We start from the raw sequence: 22,941 nt of genomic DNA, 5'->3' as shown, positions 1-22,941 counted from the left end.
TAATACCAAGGATAAACCAACATGATATAAATGTGTAAGTGCCTAATGAATCAATTAGATAATTGGTGTTAAATAAAAGCCAAATATTAATATCAAACTGTGAATAAAGAAGGAAAAGAAGTAAAAACCAGTCCTTTCAAAAATGTCCAACAAATGGTGCAATAGTAATGCTGGTGAAGGGGTCTCCGGCTGCTCTCAAGGGGATTAACCACATCCGTATGGAATCTGCAGAAAAGAGAGAGGAGAGAGCGCACGCCCCATAGTATAAAACTGTATATTTAATGATGGGAAAGGGAGGGAGGGGGAAGAAATAAACTCACAAGGATTAAAAGCATTTTGTGACAATATCACCACCATCCGGTATCTGTACTCGAATCAGAAGTCCATCAGTCTCTCAGAGATGAAGGGGCAGTATTCCGTCAGGTTGTCCAGGGTGCATCAGATATTGCACAGCAAAACGTCCCAGGAATCCCAGAAAATGTCTCCTTGCTGGATGGCCTCTGTATTGTTTGGCGCTCGAACCGGCCTGTTCCTGCGCATGCGTGATGACGTAATGTCCGTGCGTATTGTGTAATGACGCTCCCTGACGCGTTTCGTCGCATACGGGCGACTTTTTCAAAGGGCTGTGTAGAGGGGATGCAGGAACGTGTATATATACCCTAATGGTATCTTAGCAACCCCTCAATCCAGCTGATAGTAAGTGAATGAATAGATATAGACTCAATAGACTGATAGATACCGCACTAGTAGTAAGCGAAGCTATAAGAAAAACAACAGCAAGGTTGTGTGTATAGTTATATGTATTTTCATAATATTTTGAGTCTCTTTTCAGTTTTTTATTTAGTCAATTGATTGTAGCCACATTGTATAGTATTAGCCTTGCTGTTGTTTTTCTTTGATATAGCTCCGCTTACTACTTGTGCGATATCTAAGAAAAACAACAGCAAGGCTAATACTATACAATGTGGCTACAATCAATTGACTAAATAAAAAACTGAAAAGAGACTCAAAATATTATGAAAATACATATAACTATACACACAACCTTGCTGTTGTTTTTCTTATAGCTTCGCTTACTACTAGTGCGGTATCTATCAGTCTATTGAGTAGTTATCTATTCATTCACTTACTATCAGCTGGATTGAGGGGTTGCTAAGATACCATTAGGGTATATATACACGTTCCTGCATCCCCTCTTCACTGCCCTTTGAAAAAGTCGCCCGTGTGCGACGAAACGCGTCAGGGAGCGTCATTACGCAATACGCACAGACATTACGTCATCACGCATGCGCAGGAACAGGCCGGTTCGAGCGCCAAACAATACAGAGGCCATCCAGCAAGGAGACATTTTCTGGGATTCCTGGGACGTTTTGCTGTGCAATATCTGATGCACCCTGGACAACCTGACGGAATACTGCCCCTTCATCTCTGAGAGATTGATGGACTTCTGATTCGAGTACAGATACCGGATGGTGGTGATATTGTCACGAAATGCTTTTAATCCTTGTACCCTTGTGAGTTTATTTCTTCCCCCTCCCTCCCTTTCCCATCATTAAATATACGGTTTTATACTATGGGGCGTGCGCTCTCTATCTATCTATCTATCTAAAAAATGGTTATTGAGGCAAAAAGTGACACTGTGTGCTCATTTGCATGTCATTTCCCAGAATCCCTTGCTGCAGTGGAAGTGCTGTATGCTGGGTGATAATGGGGAAAGGTGGGGTTGCAGACCTGCCTAAGACATGCAGATGAGCATACAGTTATATTTGCATATTTGCTTTCCTGTGGAGGGTTTTTGTCACTTTTTTTACTCACCATAACTTAACTCAGTATTATGGTTTAGCCTATCCCATAGCCTCTCTTGCATTCCCAGTAAAATCAACCCCACACTGATGAGACCCATCAAGGTCGAAACAGCTGTCTGTGGGTGGTTTTCTGGGTATGCACCTTAACCCTGGCTGTGCTCAAAGCTGTGACCATGCAGCAAGCTTAAGCCTATAGGGAACCATGTTAAAAATGGTTATTGAGGCAAAAAGTGACACTGTGTGCTCATTTGCATGTCATTTCCCAGAATCCCTTGCTGCAGTGGAAGTGCTGTATGCTGGGTGATAATGGGGAAAGGCGGGGTTGCAGACCTGCCTAAGACATGCAGATGAGCATACAGTTATATTTGCATATATATATATATATATAATATAGACAAATCACCAAAAAATCTACTCGCCACACAAAAAAATCTACTCGCCACCTAGTACCAAACGTGTGCTGCGTGGGCCAATATTTACTCGCCCGGGGGTTAAATCCACTCGCCCGGGGCGAGCAAATGTATAGGTTTGTCGAACACTGTGTGTGTATATATATATATATATATATATATATATATATATTATTTTTTGAAGCACTGAATTAAGGTATATATTGCTGGGGGGGGGGGGGGGGTCATTTTCTTACCAGAGGAACAGTTATTTTATTTTTGATTAGCCCTTTCATTGCCAGAGGGGCCTGCAGCGCAATGCGTTGCTGGCCCTTATGGCGGTGTAAAGGGTTAAATGCGTGTATCAAACATTTTGTCACATTGCTGCCCTGGATCTTTGCCACTAGACTTTCTTTTCTCCACCATGCTGCATCCAGCTCCCTCTCCATGAACTCCTCTCTCCTCCTCCCCTTAGCCCCAGGACAGGGTAGGTAGCAGGCTGCAGTGGATTTGGGAAGCATGCGCCCATGCGCTTGCCCCTGAATTCTGTGTCTATCAGTGCCTGCGACACACACACACACACACACACACACACACACACACACACACACACACCTCTGCTCAGCCCCAGGCAGAGGCTCCGGGTTTACCTCTGCAGACACTTGGTAAAGGAGAGGGCATAGGATTTAGGAAGAAACTTTGTGGGCATTTTTCTGTAATGGTTGGGTCCAGAGGGGAGGCTGCGCATTGAAGTACTTCCATAAATCATGTTGTGTAGTTAGAAGTCATTCCGGATTCAAGTGGGCACACTTATATAGACAGTTTGTGTGTTTTAAACAAATTGTATATATCTATATAATTATCGTTTCTAAAGCGCCAAAAGATTACGCAGCGCAGTACAATGGAAGAACACTGATTTGCAATGACACAAACAGAATCACATGCAAAATAAGGACAAACCGGCTCAAGCAGAGAATCTGTAATGAGGGTCATGCTCGTGTGTTAGTTTGCATATTTAAACACAAACTTGAAGGTCTGCACATCTATGTTGAATGCAAACACTTCTATGAACTGTTTTCATGCTCCTTTTCTTAGAGATCAATAAGACCCTCCATATGGTGATTCTGAAATTATTAGAAATGAGGCTACGTACACAGTTCATGTACTTGGCATGCTCTGATAAATGGAATCTGAATTATTTCTCTGCAGCGCCATCTTGGATGTATTCTTTCAATGGAAGTATTGGAGGGGCTGATTTAGCTGCACTGGCTGCTGGGGGTTGTAGTTCCACTCCCTTTGTTAAGCAGCACAGCATGCTGGGAGATGTAGCTGTGAAGTGCCTGTACTTCTCAGACTGTTTGACCATGAGCTGTGTGTGTGGGTGAATTTCTTTGTCCTAACCTTAACGGTCCTCCTAGAGAGCATAGTGTGACGGCCCACAGGACATGTCCACGGCTGGTTCTCCAGAGTGCAAGGGGCTCATTGTGACACGATCAGCTTCTTGTGGCCTGTACCACAGCAGAGGTGTCGTCTGACATCACAACTCTTCACCAACTCTGCCAGCCTCTGACCCCAATCCTGACTGGTACAGATTGTGCCAAGGGGCAGCTGGCATTTCATATAACCCGTCCATCTGGGCATGCTGACAACTGTGTGCATGTGTGATTTGTGTATATGTATATAATACTTGTATAAGTCAATACATAACGTGTGTGTGTGTTATATATTTACATATATTATAATAAGAGCTTGACAGAGGACCGTGTGGTCTGAAATGTACGTTGCTCTGGAGCATGTTTGATTGCCTGATGATTTAGTGATAGATATTACATTATCCTTTTTCTACTGAGTGTGCTGCGGAACTTCTGTTTTTTGTATATCTACTGGATGGGCTGGTGTTCCCTGTCTATCTACGAGCACCTGAACCTCTGTTAAGTATATTTTTCATTTTCTATTTGTTTTATTTTCATTTAAGGCTTCATGTTTGTGTGCACCCAACATTCTTTTGTTTACATATATTATAATATATGTATATAAAATATACATTTATATATCATTCGATATTTATACCCGCACACTTTATTTTCCATCGTCTGTAGCAGGGGTGCGCAAACTTTGTGCGCTGCGCCCCTTCTGCCTGCTAGCCCCTGTGCTCGCGCCACCCTCCCCCACTTACCTAAAATCCGGCGTCAAATGACGTGCAGGGTGACGTAACATCACATGACCGGCGTCACTTGACGCGTGTTGCCATGGCGACACACCATGTCACATGACCCACGACGGCATTTGACGCCACGTTGCATTGGCGACGCATCGGCCATAGACAAGGTAGGAGACACAGCAGAGACTTCTTGCGATCCCCCGGGAATTAATTTAAATGCCGCGGGGAAGAAAGCAGGGCCTCTGCAGCTGCCGTGCCCCCCCCCCCGAAAAATCTTTCGCCCCCCACTTTGCGCACCCCTGGTCTATAGAATTGGAGCTTAAGTGACCAGTAACTTTATCTCCATTACAATGTTACACAGTGAGCTCTGAGGGCAGTGGCGCGGATACAATTTATCACACAGGGGATACCTACATCGTCAGCATTATGCTAATTAGTTTCCACTCTCCTTCCCTGCGCAAACTCGATCCACGTGAACACTAAAAGTCCGCATCAGAATAATCATAAAAAACTAGCTGACTGTGCCATGCTCGGGACCAGAGCTAATTATTAGTCGACTAATTTTATTGATTTCGAATCCCTTTAAGCGGAGACTTTGCCGCGGGGCTGATCGGCAGAGTGATTAGGACTGAAAGCTGCTTAATTTGGAAGTGTTTATCTGGCTGCCTTCTGTCACCTTACATCCAACTCACAGCCACAGCGGTTCTTATGCCTAACTCAGGGGTGCACAAACTTTTGCCCCGGTGCCCCTTGCCTCTTTCTCCCCCCCCCTCCCCCCTCTTCAACTGTGTTGCATCAAATGACGCACCGGGTCATGTCACGTTACCCGCAGTGCTATTTGACGCCGCGTTGCTATGGCAACGCGTGTGTGACGTCACCCCGCAGCGTCATTTGACGCCACGTTTCCATGGAGACACTTCCAGACGCCGGCTGAAGCGAGGTAAGTTTAGGTTCCAGATGCCTCATGCGATCCCCCGGCATTTAATTTTAATGCCTTGGGGAAGTGCGCGGGGCCTCTGCAACCGCCCGTGCCCCCCAGTTTGAGCACCCCTGGCCTAACTCATGAAACCCCTTCTCTGCCAGAGTGGTTATATGGAGCAATAGGAGGAGTTATAGGGGGGAGTTAAATGGGGCAATAGGAGGAGTTATAGAAGCATAACCCTTCCTATCACTCTATATAACTGCTTCCTTTATCTGCCTCAAATTGAAAACAAACTGTTGGGGTTTTTTTTTTTGCTTTGGTTATTAAAGATTTAGCATCACAGTCACAATAATATAAAAGTGTACATTTAGAACTTGATATATACTTTTTTTTTTTTTTTATAGTGTACCGCGTTTTTTCTTCAAACGTAATGTAGAACACAATTTTAGCAGCCATTAGGTATTCGGTATGTTCCTAAGCCAGTTTGCTAAACTGATGCACAAGCTCATGGAGAAGAGATTCCCTGTGCAAGGAGGTTGAAAAGCAGAACGCCAGCTTTCTGGTCACAGATATAGTTATAAAGGAACGAACAATGTTTCTTTGTAAACCCCCACCCCCTTCCCCCTCGCCAGCAGCTTCCTCCCTCCTAATACCCTTGTAAAGTGGCCTCCCAGACATAGAGATATATATATTATATATACACATACACACACACACACATACACACACAGACTTCTTTTTCTTCCTTTCCCCCCCTTCCCAATTATTTATTTTATTAGAAAGCAGTCGGCCATTAATTTAATCATGGTCCTTTTTTGTTTCTTAACCAGGTTTTCATTTTTAACAATCGGAACGTTTTGCAGCATAACTAAATAGAGGAAAGGGGCAGGTGCTCCGTTTAAAAAATAAAATACATTTTATTGTATTTTTTTCTCCTTGCATGCTTTGGAAATGGTGTTTTGTCTCTATGGGGGAGATTCACGAAGGTGCAATGTGGGGTATTGGCCCCCCGATCCGGCATCAGCTAGCAGTTGAGATGTAAATACCTCGCACACTGGTGCTTTGTGAATTCTGGCCTTAACGTAGCAATCCCGCCTGATCGTTTACACCCACATTCATTTATTCTTTACATTGTGGGACCTGGGGTGTCTGCCGGAGTTGAACCACTTTGGGGGGCCCTCACTTCCTGAGATACTTACCGATTTTAGTTACTGGTGTCTGCTCCTTGCAGCGAAAGGGAAATCAAAATGGCCACCAGACCCTAGAGGTCCCCGGGGGCCCAAATGAAGCTGCAGCGTAATTGTGGCATTCTGTTGGCCAGCAGTTGAAATTCCCTGGGGGAGGAGCGGTAGCTTAGATACTGATGAGTATCTCAGGAACCAAGGGTCCCCAGAGCTAAAATTATCGTGGTTCAACCCTGGAGGACCACCGGTTCCCATACTAAAGAAAAACCTCTCACACACACAAAAACACACCTGTGTGTCAATGTCCCCTTTTGTATTAGTGATGTGTGTCCCCCATTTTAGCGCTGTGGGTGCCATTTGACATGGCTACTATGTCATGGGGCAGGGGTGGACAACCCCAGTCCTCAAGGGCCACCAATAGGTCAGGTTTGAAGAATATCCCTGCTTCAGCACAGGTGGTTGTCAGTGGCTCAGTCAATGAGTCACCTGTTCGGAAGCAGGGATATCCTTCAAACCTGAGCTGTTAGTGGCCATTGAGGACTGCAGTTGGCACTCTTGTTATGGGGTGTGGCGCTCCAGAGACCCCATGTAGTGGCTCCGTCATAATGTGCCTGCTCGTGTTTTTTTGTTTTAGGGAGATTGCATTCTGTGCTCTTGTAGGTCCTGGTCCCTCCAGCACTTCGCTGTAGTATATGTTGGATGCCCATCCATGTAAGCCTGATCTTTACCTGTGTAATCAAGGGAGGCAAAATGTTACCGTCTACCTTTCCTCACTGCGCCCGCTCCCCTCGCTCTGTCCCGCTCACCCCCACATGATGAATCACTCTTAGCCAGGACATTTAAAAGAAAAAAGTATACAACGAAAATTACATAATGACTGCTACATCTTATTCTATTAGTGCCTTTTAATTAGAAAGTGTACAGCAGGACTAATGAATATTCATGGGTCGTGCTATTAAAATGCATAATTAATTGGGGGAGTTGGTTTTAATAACCTTATTGATATGCCCACATGAAGGAAAATATGGGAAAAGCAGTAATAGTGTGTGTGTGTGTGTGTACACATATACACACATACAGCAAGCATAAGCTTATATGGGTCCATGTCAAAATGGATTTGAAGCAAAAGGTGGCGGCACTGTGTGCTCATTTGCATGTCATTTCCCAGAATCCCTTGCTGCACTGGAAGCACTGTATGCTGGGCGATAATGGTGGAAGGCGGGTTGCAGACCTGTCTTAAGTCATGCAAATGAGCACACAGTAAAATTTCCATTTACTGTATATACATACACTCAGTCCTTGTATATATAGTAGACTTTTTAGTATTTGTGATCTGCTGCTCTCATCCCTGTATTGTATCTTTATCCCCCTCTCATTGATATGGTCATATGATTACACTGTGTGGGTGTGTATATCTCTGTGTATAATATACGCCACACATACATGTGTTCAGACTTGTACATGTATCTGTATATACACATCTGATTCTTTCCTCTGCATTCTGGAAATCATTAGATACAGGGGGGGAAATGCCCCGATTAGCGAGTTGTTCTACTTCATGCATTTGGGAGCAGCCCCCTTCCTATGTGCAGATTTCCCCCTGTGACGCGAGGGGGATGGGAGGGTGCGCTAGGTGCCCTGTATTAGTCCCTCTCCCCCTCCCAAACTCCCCTTGTGGGGGAATCTGCAGCTCCTTCATTATTCCATATGTCCTTTTACAAAGAATGGAGAGGGCGTTTTACTGACATGAAGTCTCACTGCCAAGGAGACCCCCCTCCCCTCCCCACCCCCTTGCTTTGAACATACTCCCTGTGAGTCTGCGAGGCTGTGCCAGGATCAAAGCACAAGGGCCCCTTCACCCCCCCCCCCAATAATTTAATTACATAAGTGTGTGTGTGTGTGTGTGTGTGTGTGTGTGTGTGTGTACATATAAATACATACATATGCGCATACAGACAGGTGTATGGGGTGTGTGTATGTATATGTGTGTATATATGTATATTTGACTTTTGTACCTTGCAAAATATCTTTCAATTTCTGCTTCCATTCCACTTTTTATTATGTTGCTGCAGTGCTCTGCTCCGCGCCCCACAGGAATCTGTCTGTTGTTAACCTGAGATCTTTAGTTGCAAAATCATTGTCGTCCTAAAACGGTGCCCAAATTGGCTTTAAAGCTCAGATACTACTGTGCCTGATTTCAAGGCGCTCCAAACCTGCTTTTTAAATGTATTGCCAACCCAGCGGCCCTTAAGGAGTTAAGCATTTGCAATTTACCAGGCTGGTTGTTGTATAGATTAGAAAGGAGTTTCTCTCCCCCCTCTTCCCCCCCCCCCCCCGCCCCCCTAGAATAATATATTTAGGCCGCTGACCTGACGAAGATGCACAAAGCTCTTTTGTGTGTCAAGGAAAAATAGCAGCAGAATGTCAGGTTTTTCCAAACTTCTGTTACCGTCTGATGTGTGCTTATTTATTTTTCTTATTGTAAAAGTTGTTTCTTTGTTGCGAGAAATGTTGCGTAAAAATAGCCATTTATTTTTGGAAATGGCTCTTTAGTAATGGTATAAAATAAACAGCAGCATAAAAAATAAAAAGACTAAAAATAGATGCAGGTTTCTATGGGGTGCTAAGAAAACAAAGCATGACTGTGGATAGCATACCAGGTACACAAACAAGTTATGATGAGTAAGGTGACACAAACCCTCCAACATATATTGATGTTGAAGCGCCTTCATATCTCAGACAGATTGCCAAACCTGCCTTAACCCATAATCACACCGCCAGGAATTGTGGTTAATGACATGCAAGTTGGCACTCATAGGGGGCTATTCATGAAGGTCTATTGGGGGGCGGGCAGGGGGGGGGGGGGGCATGTTACCTGCCGTAGACTGCAATGACTGTTCTGATCTGGCAAGGTTCCCCTGATGGGATCTTTCTGAATAACCCCCCTAGTGCGTCACACTTGGCTTCCAAATAAGTGGGTAAGAATCGGTGATTCATGGAGTGCGCATTTGCATGTCATTACCCAGAGTCCCTGGCTGTAGGGGAAGCACTCTGCTGTGTGATCGTGTGGATAGCATAAATATTGGGACAACAGAAGTGTGTGTGTATTTCTGTGCATGAAATGGAATTCTGCCAGCTCCTGTTGCAAACAAGATTGTCAGCTCTTCAGGGCAGAGATTTATTTGCGCAGTGTAATATATGTATAGTATCACTAATAGCAGCTGCAACATTCCCTCAGAGATAGCGGAGACGATGCAGAAGGTTTATTAACAAAGCAAAAGCTGACGGCGCAGGAGTGCACAGCTATCTCACTTCTGTACCCTGAGATGTCTGGCTTTTTCCCTCTTAACTGCACTGTAATCAACATTCTCTTCTCTCTCTTCTCTCTCTTTCTCTCTCTTTCTCTCTCTTCTCTCTCTCTCTCAACAAAATCTAAACGAGACTGTATGAATATTCATGAGTCGCAGAGATTAATATGCATAATTATGCAAATTAGGCAGCAATTAAACTGCAATTCTCCAGGGGAAATGATTAACACAAAAGGCCCAGAAATAGCAGGCTGTAATTTTGCTCAAAGTTTCTGGTTAAATGAACAGCTAGGGAGCAGTGGCAAAATCTCACCGCAGATCCAGTCTGTATGAGATTCCCTTTCTGCGGTTACATGTTTAGAACACGGCCCTTCTGTAGGATATCCTAAAATGTGTATATTTTTTAATATGAACGGTGATGAGATGGCTGCCTATTCTGCCCCTCCCCCTTTAATTAAAAAAAAATTAGGGTTCAGTCCCACTTAGCAAGAAAAAAAGATTATTTTAAATGGCGTCAGTGTTATCGGTTTCCTTGGAAACATCCAATCCTCCTTAAAGTAAAATTCTCAGTTTTCTGATTCTTGTGTAAAAATTAATGTTTCTACTTTCTTTGGGTCCGTATAATTCCAACTTTACTTGGTCAGTTTTTCTCTTTCTCCTTACCGCTTTGATAGCACAATTAGTTTAAACTAAACGGCTAAAGGAAAATGTGAAATAACACTGCTTATTAAATTAAATGCCAGCCTCCTTATTATTGTATGTTTTTAAACAGATCACTGCATTTAGTTCACTTTTTGCAGACCAATGAAAAAAAATTCTAAACCAAACACCAAAGGTATATATGGTAGACACTGAGTATGTATGTATGTGCTCTGCTATTAAGAGAGGGAACTGCAGCGTTTCCAGGAAATTATACTGGCAGGAATTTCTCCGAGCGCGGGCCCTCCAGAGGCTGTGCGTATAGGGACTCTGAAAATACCCTGGCACTGCCCCCTGGGGTGCAGCAGATCCCAGCACTCTGTTCATGCACTACTCCCTCTGGCGCAGTCTCAGCAAACACTCTGAGGAGTTAGTAATACAGAAACCAGCTGCTGTGTAATGTAATGTGTGTGTGTGTGTGTGTGTGTGTGTGTGTATAGGCACACTCGTACACGCGCACACACGTGTGTATATAAATATTTACGTGTACAGGTGTGTATCTGTATAACTATATGTATATATATCTGTACCTGTGTACACAGACGCACACACTTGTATGTGCGCACACACGCACCTATATACACACCTGTGTGTGCACCTGTATGCGCGCACACACTTCTGTGTATGCACATTTGCATGCTTACGTGTGCTTACGCATGCATGTATACTTGCACCTACGCACACATTCGGGTACGCATGTAAGTGTATGTCTGTCTGTGTACGTGTGTATAGAGAGAGCAATATATCTATAGATCTATCTAATCTATCTCTATATACACGCGTGATCTATGAAGATAATCTAATTTACTTGGTTGTTAAATTCTTCACGAATCTGCTGTAAATGGGGTGCACTGTGCCGTGATTATGGTGTTGGTTTTAATTACCTAACACTGTAGGTTTGATAACTACTTGAGCCTCCTTTTGATCCCTGCCTGTTTTATCTCTATGCTGGTAAAATGCCTCAGTAATAATAATACTAATCTTGTCCCTGTGTGTTTCTGCTGCAGGTCTAGATGAGAGGACAGGCTCTGGCCCCTGGGGAGCAGGAGATCATAACAGCTCCACATTTGACCAAGGAAGGGTAAGCAGACAGTGGTGCATTATGGGTATAAGGATATGAAGTATGTATATTTATATATTGTATATTGTGTGTATTTGGTTATATACAGATAAAGCAGGGGTTATTGCGCATGCTGGTGCATTATGATGGACATTCTGTGATATTCTGTGTTATCACTGCCATTAAAGTCTATGGAAACTGAAATGCTGTGTTTTCAGCGGGTGGAATTATGTCGGTTGTGTATGTATGGTCAAGAATTGGTATTGCACTCGCCAATATTGTTGTTCTTGACTGATATGGAGACGGTGGCAGGGATCCCTTCCTTGCCAAGAACGTTGTCGCAATGTAGGAATATTAGATTTCACCTCCACGCACAGATTAATGAATCGGTTTCCGATTTCATATTTTATGCACCTCGTGAAGTGCTTAAATAAAATATGAAATCTTAAACTGATTCCTGACTAAAAGTCTGTGTGCGGAGGAGAAATCTTCTATTTGTATGTATATGTCTGAAAGATAAGAGCGCAAGACACCTATGGTGTGCAACAATCCTTTAACAGTAAGAAAAATGTGTAAGAATACACTCACAAAGGAAACTGGATCAGCGCAAGAATAGAACTCCACTGGCCTATGTGATGACTGCAATCTCCTCCGTCAGGTCTCTTGTCCCTCTGAGCTGCGGAGGACACCTCTCCGCATCTCCGATATTGTGCGTTATCGCTGCCATTGAATCCGATTGAAACTGATGTATTCTTAGCGGGTGCACTGAGGTCTGCTGTATACATGCATACATACATTCCCACACTCACAACCGTACTGGTATGCAGAAGTATTCACCCCCTGCAAATTTTACACATTTTGTTGGCACCTGAGCGTGCTCTACGACACTTTCAAATTCGACTTTACATGTAGAATCTACAAAAACGACTCCAAAGGGATAAAGTTAGAAAATGCATATAGGATATAAAGTAAGAGAAAAGTATATTAAAGCAAGCAGTCCAAGCTGCCAGTTTCCTACCCCCCTTCCTTTAATATGCGCATAAAAACAATCCACACAATAAGTAATTAGCTAAATCGCCGAGCGCTCCCTTCTCCTGTGATCGATCGGCGATGATTTGGCTCGGGGGATGTGACACTGCAAATGGTTGCTATAGAAACAAAAAAGGCTTGTTGCATTATAATACATACAAAATGTAATTCAGAGTGGTTTAAAAAAAATGCTACAAGTATTTTCTCATACTGCAGAACTGATTTATTAAAAAAAAAAAAACACATACACATGTAGGATATTAAGTCTGAGGCTTTAATCTCGGTTGCATAAGTGTTCAACCCCTATGTTACTGCAGCCATAAATCTGCTCCATTGCAAATGAATAGTTGGAAAGATCACAAAATTAGTGAAATGGTTTCAGCCTGTTTGTAATCAATGTGGTTTGACTTGTAGATCATTTCTCTCAGGTATATAAAGACTTTCAAGCTGCAACTCACATACTGATCCAACAAAGCACCCATGAAGAGCAAGGAGCTTTCGAAACAAGTTAGGGATCAAGTGGTAGAGAGGCACAGAGTAGGAGAACGGTACAAGAACATGTCAAAGGTGCTGATTATCCCTTCAGCCCAATGAAGTCCATCATTAAGACCTGGAAGATGCATCATACCACCCAGATCAGGTTGCCCTCCCAAACAGCAGCCGGACAAGCAGGAAACTGGTTCGGGATGTCACAGAAGCCAACAATGACCTTGAGAGGTCTGCAAAGTTCTGTGTCTTAGATGGGAGTCAGTGTTCACAAATCAACAATAAGCCGGTCTCTACACAAAGCTGACCTGTATGGATGAGTGGCAAGAAAGAAGCCATTACTCAAAGACTCCTCTTAAATCATGTATGGAATTTGTGAAAAAGCATATAGAGGATACTCCAGAAATGTGGAAAAGGGTTTTGTAGAGAGACAATAAAATAATGTAACTTTTGGGTCTAAATTTCAAGTGTTATGTCCGGCGCAATCCCAGTACTGCACATCACCCAGTCAACACCATCCCTACTGTCAAGCATGGTGGTGGCAACATCATGTTATGGGGATGCTTCTCTTCAGCAGGGACTGGGAAGCTTGTCAGCATAGAGGGCAGAATGACTGGTGCAAAGTACAGGCGAATCCGTGAGGAAAACCTTGTTTGTCGGCCAAGACTCGGAAACTGGGGAGGAAATTCACATTTCAGTTGGACAATGACTCGAAGCACAAAGCCACACTGGAGTGGTTGAACAAGAAGAGAATTAATGTTCTTGAGTGGCCCAGTCAAAGTCCTGACTTGAATCCAATCGAACATTTGTGTCCATCGACGATCCCCAACAAACTTATCAACACTGAATCAATTTTCCGGTGAAGAATGGACAAAAATGTCACCATCCTACTGTGCAGAGCTACTAGAGACCTATCCAAAAAGACGCATAGCAGAAATTGCTGCAAAAGATGCTTCTACCAAGTACTGACTTAAGGGGCTGAATACTTATGCAACCAGTAAATTTCATTTTATACATTTTTTTCTGACATTTTAGCCTCTTCCTCCTCACATAAGTGTTCAGATTAACCACCACAGATTTGTAGCTTAGAATAAAAAAAAATTGTTTGACAAACTGTGCATACATTATTTGTAATAAACAAAATGTGACGTTATTGGTGGGCAGGGCCGCCATCAGGGGGGGCACAAAGGCCACTGGCGTCCCGGGCTCCCTGCACGGACGTTAATTTAATATATATTTAAAAAAAAAAAAACTACACCCGGCACTGGTCTCCCTGTCGGCAGCACCGGAAGTCGTCGGTTAAGCTTCCGGCACGAGAGGGAGGCAAGGCACTCGCGGGAGCAGCATTGTGGTGGCACACGTGCCTGCAGCGGGGCCGGCGGCAACTGCTGTGATCAGCCGCCGGGCCCCCCCAGCACTGCCACCACCACCCCCTCGCAGGACAGGATCCCCCCACCTCCCCTCCGTAAGACCGCCCCCCTCGCTGTAGCACAGGGCCCCCCGCTCTCCCCGCAGGAACGGGCCCCCCCCCGCCGCAGTACAGGACCGTCCCGCCGCAGCGCATGGTCGTCCTGCGACTCCTGCCACTCCCCAGCAGCACAAGGACATCCCGCCCCCACCCCCCACTGCACCGGACCTTCCTCCCCACCCCCACCACAGCATTGGGGCGCCCCGCAGCCATCGCCCCCCTCCCCCGTAGCACCACCGGCACGCCGCGCCCCCCCCCCCCCTGCAGCCACAGGCCTGACCGATTATCCCCAAGGTAAGTCTGATTTTTTTTATAAATAAATATATATATATATATATATATATATATATATATATATATATATATATATATATATATATATATATGTACATGTACTAGCTGAGAGACCCGGCGTTGCCCGGGATGTAATTTTGGGGGGGCGGACGACAGGGTTGGGCTTCCCCCGGGTGACTGAGTGAATGGGTGGGTGACTGAGTGGGTGGGTGAGTGAGTGGGTGACTGGGTGAAAGTGGGTGACTGGGTGAAAGTGACTGGGTGGGTGTGTGGGTGACTGGGTGAAAGTGACTGGGTGGGTGTGTGGGTGACTGGGTGACAGGGTGACAGTGCATGGGTGGGAGACGGTGGGTGACTTACCTTGACCCCGTGGCATCTGGCTGGGGCAGGAGGTGAGTTCGGGAAGCTGGCGGGGGGGGGGCAAGAGTGGCAGGAGGCCCGCGCTGCGCTTACCCTCCGTCTGGGAGCCGGTGCACGTGAGGAGGAGTGCAGGAGGCCCGGGCCGCGCCGCGCTTCCCCTCCGTTCCTCGTGAGCGAGGGGGGAGGAGCCTGGAGTTTGCTGCTGAGCAGGAGGGCCGCGCTTCCCCTCTCCGGGAGCCGGCGCACGTGAGGGGGAGTGCAGGAGGCCCGGGCCGCGCCGCGCTTTTCCTCGTTGTGAGCGAGGGGGGAGGAGCCTGGAGTTTGCTGCTGAGCAGGAGGGCCGTGCTTCCCCTCTCCGGGAGCGGCGCACGGTGAGGGTGATGGTGCGGCTGGGGATGTTGCGGAGCGTGGGGATTTGGGTGAGGTGGGGAGGGGGGAGAGAGTGAGGGGCACCGGAGAGATGGGGGGGGGGGTGTGTGGAAGGTGAGCTGCGGTCCAACTGACGGGGGAGAGTGAGGCCAAGCAACAGAGTGTGTGTGTGTGTGTGTGTGTCGTCACTCCGCCTCAGGCCAATGAGAGGTGTGGGTGCGGGCGGCCCAAGGGACCAATGAGATTTCCCCTAGGGACACAGGAAGATGCAGACAGGCATACAGTGCTTTCACAAATATATAATAAGATATGTATGGGGGGGTTGGGGTATTTTTTATATGTATTGGGGTGGGGGTTGGGGTTGGGGTATTTTTTTATATGTATTGGGCGGTTGGGGTATTTTTTATATGTATTGGGGGGGTTGGGGTATTTTTTATATGTATTGGGGGGGGTTGGGGTATTGTGTGTGTGTGTGTGTGTGTACTTTTTTTTTTTTAATATGTATTGGGTAGGTGTTTTTTGTATGCATTTGGGTATATATAGTTATGTATTTAAAAAAAAATGTGTTGGGTAGGTGGGTTTATTGTATGCATTTGGGAGGGTTGTATATATTTGGGTGGTGGGGATTTTTTAAAATGTATTTGGGGGTGGGAAGTTTTTTGGTATATATCTTGTGGGGGGAGGGAATGAGTGAGCGTGGGGTAATTGACGGAGGGAGAGGAGAGAAGGGGTGAGTGAGGAAAAGAGGGAGCAAGACTGAGAAGCAGAAAAGAGAAAGAAGCAGGGGAGAGAAATACATGCGAGGCAGGAGAGTGAGGGGGTGAGACGGAAGGGAGAGAAATACATGGGAAGGGGGGGAGAGGGGTTCGTGAGGTGTGGGATGGGGGGAGGGGGGGGGCAATACCGCTGACACGGGGGGGGGGCCTGCTTAAAATGTTTGTCCCGGGCCCCACGATTTCTGTTGGCGGCTCTGTTGGTAGGGAGGGAGTGAATACGTCTGCGTGTGTGTGTGTGTCTGTTTTTTTTTTTTTAACCAGGAAGTAATACATTGAGTTACCTCTCGTTTTCAAGCATGTTCTTACTTATGATAACAATGCATGGTTACATTAAAGAGGCAGTCGAAGCTGCCGTTTCTCCGCCCCCCCCCCTTTAATATGTAAAAAAGTCATTCAGAGTGGTTTAAGAAAATACTTGTAGCATATTTTTTTTTATAGTACAGAACTGATTTATTAAAAAAAAAACACATGTAGGATATTGGTTGGACTGCAGCTTTAAATGAACAGAGGTTATACAGTCAATTCACAGACATTTCATGGACAGATAGTTGGAAAATTGGGTACAGGAGATAAGAGGGCTGGTGAGTTTCTGATTGAAATAAAGCAGCTTTAACATCACGAAATGCCAGCAAACGGCTCACACCCTTTAGCTGTCCTTCGGCTGCGCCAAAGGCTGTCCGCCTCTGGGGCAACGCAGATGTAGTATATGTGTTTGTGTATATGTATCTGTGGGTAGGTTTACTGGCTATGCATCTTAACCCAGGCTGTGCTGAAAAGCTGTGCTATGCAGCAAGCATAAGCTTATAGGGATCCATGTCAAAATGGATTTGAAGCAAAAGGTGGCACTCTGTGCTCATTTGCTTGTCATTTCCCAGAATCCCTTGCTGCAGTGGAAGCACTGTATGCTGGGTGATAATGGTGAAAGGCAGGGTTGCAGACCTGTCTGACATGTAAATGAGCACACAGTAATATTTCGTGTGTGTTTCTAAAGAAAAAAAGCGCAAGAAACGCTTCTATGGCGTAATAGTTCTTTATTAGGTGAAGCTTTAAAAAGAAATGCACACAGTCCCTGCAAGCTATAGCCCCAGAACCCACTATCTCTCCTATATATCTCAAAAGGAGTGCTACGGAGTGTGGCCAAATGTATACAAGACAAAAAAAATACCCAATGCTACGTCCAATGTGACAAAATACATAGTTAAATACTTCAATGTTAGTATTCTCATGAATAAGGGTCATTTAGTTAAACCCTTTGGCCAAAGCGTTATAAGCCTGCAGCCACGTCACGGCTTGACCAGTATGCAGGTCCTAACACTACCTGTGAAAATTCTCGTTTACCTCTGCTGTGGAGGGAGAATGGTCTCAACAGACCTGTCCAGCACAGGTACATAACATTGGATGTAGCATTGGGTATTTTTTGTCTTTTGAAGGTCTAAAAAGTAATTAAAAAATGCACACTTATAATCGCAGTGGCTGTTCATATGAACACAGTATGCAGGTACTGTAACCTGTTGATTTAGAGGTAAATCGGTGTAAGGCTCATCTGCAGGGTGAGATTTCCCCTTTCTCAGGGGGGTGTTTTCCGGCGTGCCAGCGTCGGTGAATGCCCTCCGTCCGGAGTCGATGGATGAGGATGTCACTTCCTCGGCCCTGCTTTCGACCAGACCAGCGCAGGTCTTTACTCCAATATTATTTTTAGTGTGTGTATATGTATATATACTATCTATATATCAACAAAAGAAAAGCAGGTGGCACCCGTTACTAATAAAGTTATCCTTTGTGAATAGTTCAAACATATATGATTTAAGTACTCCCTCCTACTGTCTCTGTACGTTCTCCCTACCTACCAATTAGACTGTAAGCTCCTCGGAGCAGGGACTCCTCTTCCTTAATGTTACTTTTATGTCTGAAGCACTTATTCCTATGATCTGTTATTTATATTATCTGTTATTTATTTGATTACCACATGTATTACTACTGTGAAGCGCTATGTACATTAATGGCGCTATATACAACAAAGTGAATGATGCAATGAAAATACTCCAAATATAAATATTAAAGCCAGGAATGTATGTCAAGGGATATACCTAATGTATGATAGCTACTGGTAGATCTAGCTCAGCTTATTAATAAAAAAAAGTACTATATGAAACCCATATAAAAAAGTCAAGATGGAATGATCACAAGTATATTAAAAAATAATATAGAACCACAGCAATGTCCTCAGGAGATCCAGGCAGTTTTTTCAAAATGTGTAAGATCAAAACTGAACAAATCTAAAAACATTACACTCACAAACGCCATAGTAAGATGGGCATTGTATGAGCTATACTCCTCCGCCACAGCAGCAGAGAAAGATTGGAGTCTCCTGCCACAGATCAAGACGTCAGCCGTGGATCTGGGGCCCATAAGGGATGGCACTATCTCCAGAAAGAGTCCTCTGGCAACAATGCGCTTGTGTTAAGTTCCCACTGGCTTCGCGTGACTCTGACTCGTCTAACGTGATGACGTACGGGTGCGTCCACGCAACAACGGCCCTACGTGTTTCGTCGTCACAGCTTCATCAGGGGAAAAGCCGTATAGAAAATAGATCATTTATATGGTCTCAAAAGTCCCAGGTGATGATGAATGTCAATCAACAAGATAAACGGTTTTAAAGAGACATATGATAAATCACACACAGTACAGCAGAATAAACCTCATTATTACCATGTAACAAAAAAATAAAATATACGCGTGAACGATGCATGAATGGAGAACAACATTGATATACATTCAATATCCTAAATCAGACTGTAATTGAACAGTGCAAACTATTACAAACCGAGTGGAATAACAAAGGATGTATTTAAATGGTTAAAAGTAATTGCAATGTTTCAACTATGTATAATCTAAGCAAGGACACCTATCAATAGTATTGGTTAAAGTCAAGGTATTATTAATGATAGCATCTATAACCAGGCAGAAGTGTTTCATAAAATGATCATGCAAACAAGAAAAACAATTGATTTGAAATATAAATTATTATTTATTATTGCATGGATTGGTGTGGACACTAAGTTGGGAGGGGGGGAAGAGAAAGGATAGGGAGGAAGGAATAAGGGAGGGTGGGGAAGATAGGAAAAATGTGAGGAAGTAAGATTGAAATGAGGAGACCAATTTTTTTTGTGCTTGAACTGGTCTGAAGGGAATGTGGACAGATGACCACATTCAGACACAGAACCTCCAGAGATGGTTCAAGCCACAGAACCAGGGGGAACAAGAGCTATACACGTGTGCAGGTGTCTATACACTCATTGAGTACCTTGGCAGACAATGTTCCCAAGGTGTAGATCCATAATGTCTCTCTAAGACATAATTGTTTGAATCTATCTCCTCCCAATAGGGAAGAGGAGATACATTCAAAACCCATGATGGTCAATAAACAAGGATCCTTATTGTGAATAGTGGCAAAATGTTTGGATAGACTATGTAAACTATAACCATGGATAATATTGCGGCTATGCTCCAAGAAATGTGTACTTAGTGCACGAGTCGTCCTTCCAATATATTGGAGACCACACATACATGAAATCATATAGATCACATACAGTGGTGTGAAAAAGAAAGTACACCCTCTTTGAATTCTATGGTTTTACACATCAGGACATAATAGCAATCATCTGTTCCTTAGCAGGTCTTAAAATGAGGTAAATACAACCTCAGATGAACAACAACACATGACATATTACACTGTCATGATTTATTTAACAAAAATAAAGCCAAAATGGAGAAGCCATGTGTGAAAAACTAAGTATACCTTATGATTCAATGAACCACCTTTAGCAGCAATAACTTGAAGTAATCGTTTTCTGTATCACTTTATCAGTCTCTCACATCGTTGTGGTCGAATTTTGGCCCACTCTTCTTTAGAATGTTGCTTCAGTTCATTGAGGTTTGTGGGCATTTGTTTATGCACAGCTCTCTTAAGGTCCAGCCACAGCATTTCAATCGGGTTGAGGTCTGGACTTTGACTGGGCCATTGCAACACCTTGATTCTTTTCTTTTTCAGCCATTCTGTTGTAGATTTGCTGGTGTGCTTGGGATAATTGTCCTGTTGCATGACCCAATTTCGGCCAAGCTTTAGCTGTCGGACAGATGGCCTCACATTTGACTCTAGAATATTTTGGTATACAGAGGAGTTCATGGTCGACTCAATGACTGCAAGGTTCCCAGGTCCTGTTGCTGCAAAACAAGCCCAAATCATCACCCCTCCACCACCATGCTTGACAGTTGGTATGAGGTGTTTGTGTGATATGCTGTGTTTGGTTTTCGCCAAACGTGGCGCTGTGCATTATGGCCAAACATGTCCACTTTGGTCTTGCCTGTCCAAAGGACATTGTTCCAGAAGTCTTGTGGTTTGTTCAGATGCAACTTTGCAAACCTAAGCCGTGCTGCCATGTTCTTTTTCTAGAGAAGAGGCTTTCTCCTGCAACCCTTCCAAACAAACCATACTTGTTCAGTCTTTTTCTAATTGTACTGTCATGAACTTTAATATTTAACATGCTAATTGAGGCCTGTCGAGTCAGAGATGTAACTCTTGTTTTTTTTTGCAATTTCTCTGAGCATTGCACGGTCTGACCTTGGGATTTAATTTACTGGGACGTCCACTCCTGGGAAGATTGGCAACTGTCTTGAATGTTTTCCACTTTTGAATAATCTTTCTCATTGTAGAATGATGGACTTTAAATTGTTTGGAGATGGCCTTATAACCCTTCCCAGATTGATGGGCAGCAACAATTGCTTCTCTAAGATCAGTGCTGATGTCTTTCCTCCTTGGCATTGTGTTAACACACACCTGAATGCTCCAGACCAGCAAACTGCTAAAACTTTGGCTTTTATAGAAGTGGTCACACTTGCTGATCAATTAATCAAGGGCATTTGATTAGCAGCACCTGTCTGCTACTTATCATCTTAATTCATATGGAAGCAGTAAGGATGTACTTAGTTTTTCACACACAGCGTCTCCATTTTGGCTTTATTTTTGTTAAATAAATTATGACACTGCGTAATATGTCATGTGTTGTTGTTCATCTGAGGTTGTGTTTACCTAATTTTAAGACCTGCTAAAGAACAGATGATTGTTATGTCCTGATATGTAAAACCATAGAATTCAAAGAGGGTGTACTTTCTTTTTCACACAACTGTATGTGGATTAACAGTTGGCAGCCCATAACTGGATGTACAGATTGATTGGTAAAGGAACATATATTATCTATGATTTTCAGATGTTTGCAAGTGAGACAACGGCCTCGACCACATGTGAAGTTGCCATTGGGTAAAGACCTCAATGGTATTAACCCAGTGGCAGTTTGTTTCTGTTTTCTTGGAGTCAAGGTAGTTTTTAATATTTCTTGCTCTTTTATAAACTATTAGGGTCCATCTGGGCAATTTTGACCCCATCATGGGATTGGTTAAAAGGATATCCCAGTGTTTGAGTATCCCCTTTATATGGTATTGTGTGATAAATTTCGGTGATTAAAACAGTGAATTGTTATATCTACTTGCTTATTTGACATACCATAGGTCCTAGATCTGGATTTAGATTTCTCTAGGAGCTGTCTTCCTTCACTCAGTCTTGCTTGGTCAAAGGCTCTATAAACTTCTTTAGCCTCATGGCCTTTATCTAGGAATCTTTTGGCTAGCATTTGACCCTGCAAAACAAAATTGGAGTCCATGGAACAGTTCCTTCTAATTCTATAAAATTGGTTTTTGGGTATATTTTCTAACCATTTTTTATAATGATTACTCGATGAATGAAGGTAACTATTAGTTGTCGCCTGTTTTGAAATGAGTATTGGTAAGTATTTGTGCAATGTCACCCACAGAGAGCTCAAAGTCCGTCGAGAAAGATGGCATGTGTGGATTCAATATTGAATGTGAATTTTAGACCCATATTATTGTCAAAGGCAGAAAGGATGGCCGTCAATTCTCCCCTCTCCCCATCCCAGACCATAATGAGGTCATCAATGAAGCGGCCATAGAACACCAGGCCCGCCTCTAGCCAAGCATCCCCACACACATGGATAGGTCATCCCACAACCCCATGTAGAGGTTAGCATAGCTGGGGGCGAACCTAGTGCCCATGGCCGTCCCACAATTCTGTAAATAAGTATTGCCAAACAAAAAATAATTATGTTTCAAAATATAATCTATGCTGGACAAGATAAATTTTCTCTGGGCGACATGCAATGACCGTTCTGCTTCCAAAATTTTTTTAATCGTATTAACACCCTTCCAATGATCTATACATGTATTGAGCGATGATACATCGCATGTGGCTCAAAGATACGTGTCCTTCCATTTAATCCCAGAGGTGGAGTTGATGACATGTAACATGTCCCTTAGATAAGATCTGAATCTGACGTATGGTTGTAAATAGTAGTCCACATACTGGGACACGTTGGACGTCATCGATTCCACCCCCGAGACTATAGGTCTGTGTGTGTGTCGATTCCACCCCCGAGACTATAGGTCTTTGTGTGTGTGTGTGCACATGCACATATATATGCGTGTGTGTGCACATACACACACATATATTTATATATATATATATTTATATATATATATATATATATATATATATATATAT

General features: G+C 43.8%; 1 protein-coding gene across 1 annotated transcript in view; it reads left to right on the top strand.

Annotated features, from left to right (window-relative positions):
- Nucleotides 1-22,941, top strand: part of TCF3 (transcription factor 3) — a 105,186-nt gene that overhangs the window by 28,982 nt on the left and 53,263 nt on the right. Inside the window, exon 5 of the mRNA XM_075611545.1 lies at nucleotides 11,476-11,549. Within this exon, the coding sequence (XP_075467660.1) occupies nucleotides 11,476-11,549 (74 nt within the window). The remainder of the gene's footprint in view (nucleotides 1-11,475; nucleotides 11,550-22,941) is intronic.

Source organism: Ascaphus truei, chromosome 8, assembly GCF_040206685.1.
Source record: "Ascaphus truei isolate aAscTru1 chromosome 8, aAscTru1.hap1, whole genome shotgun sequence".
In the NCBI taxonomy this organism is placed as follows: Eukaryota; Metazoa; Chordata; class Amphibia; order Anura; family Ascaphidae; genus Ascaphus; species Ascaphus truei.
The sequence above is the reverse complement of the archived record's forward strand: the minus strand, read 5'-3'. Positions and strand labels throughout refer to the sequence as shown.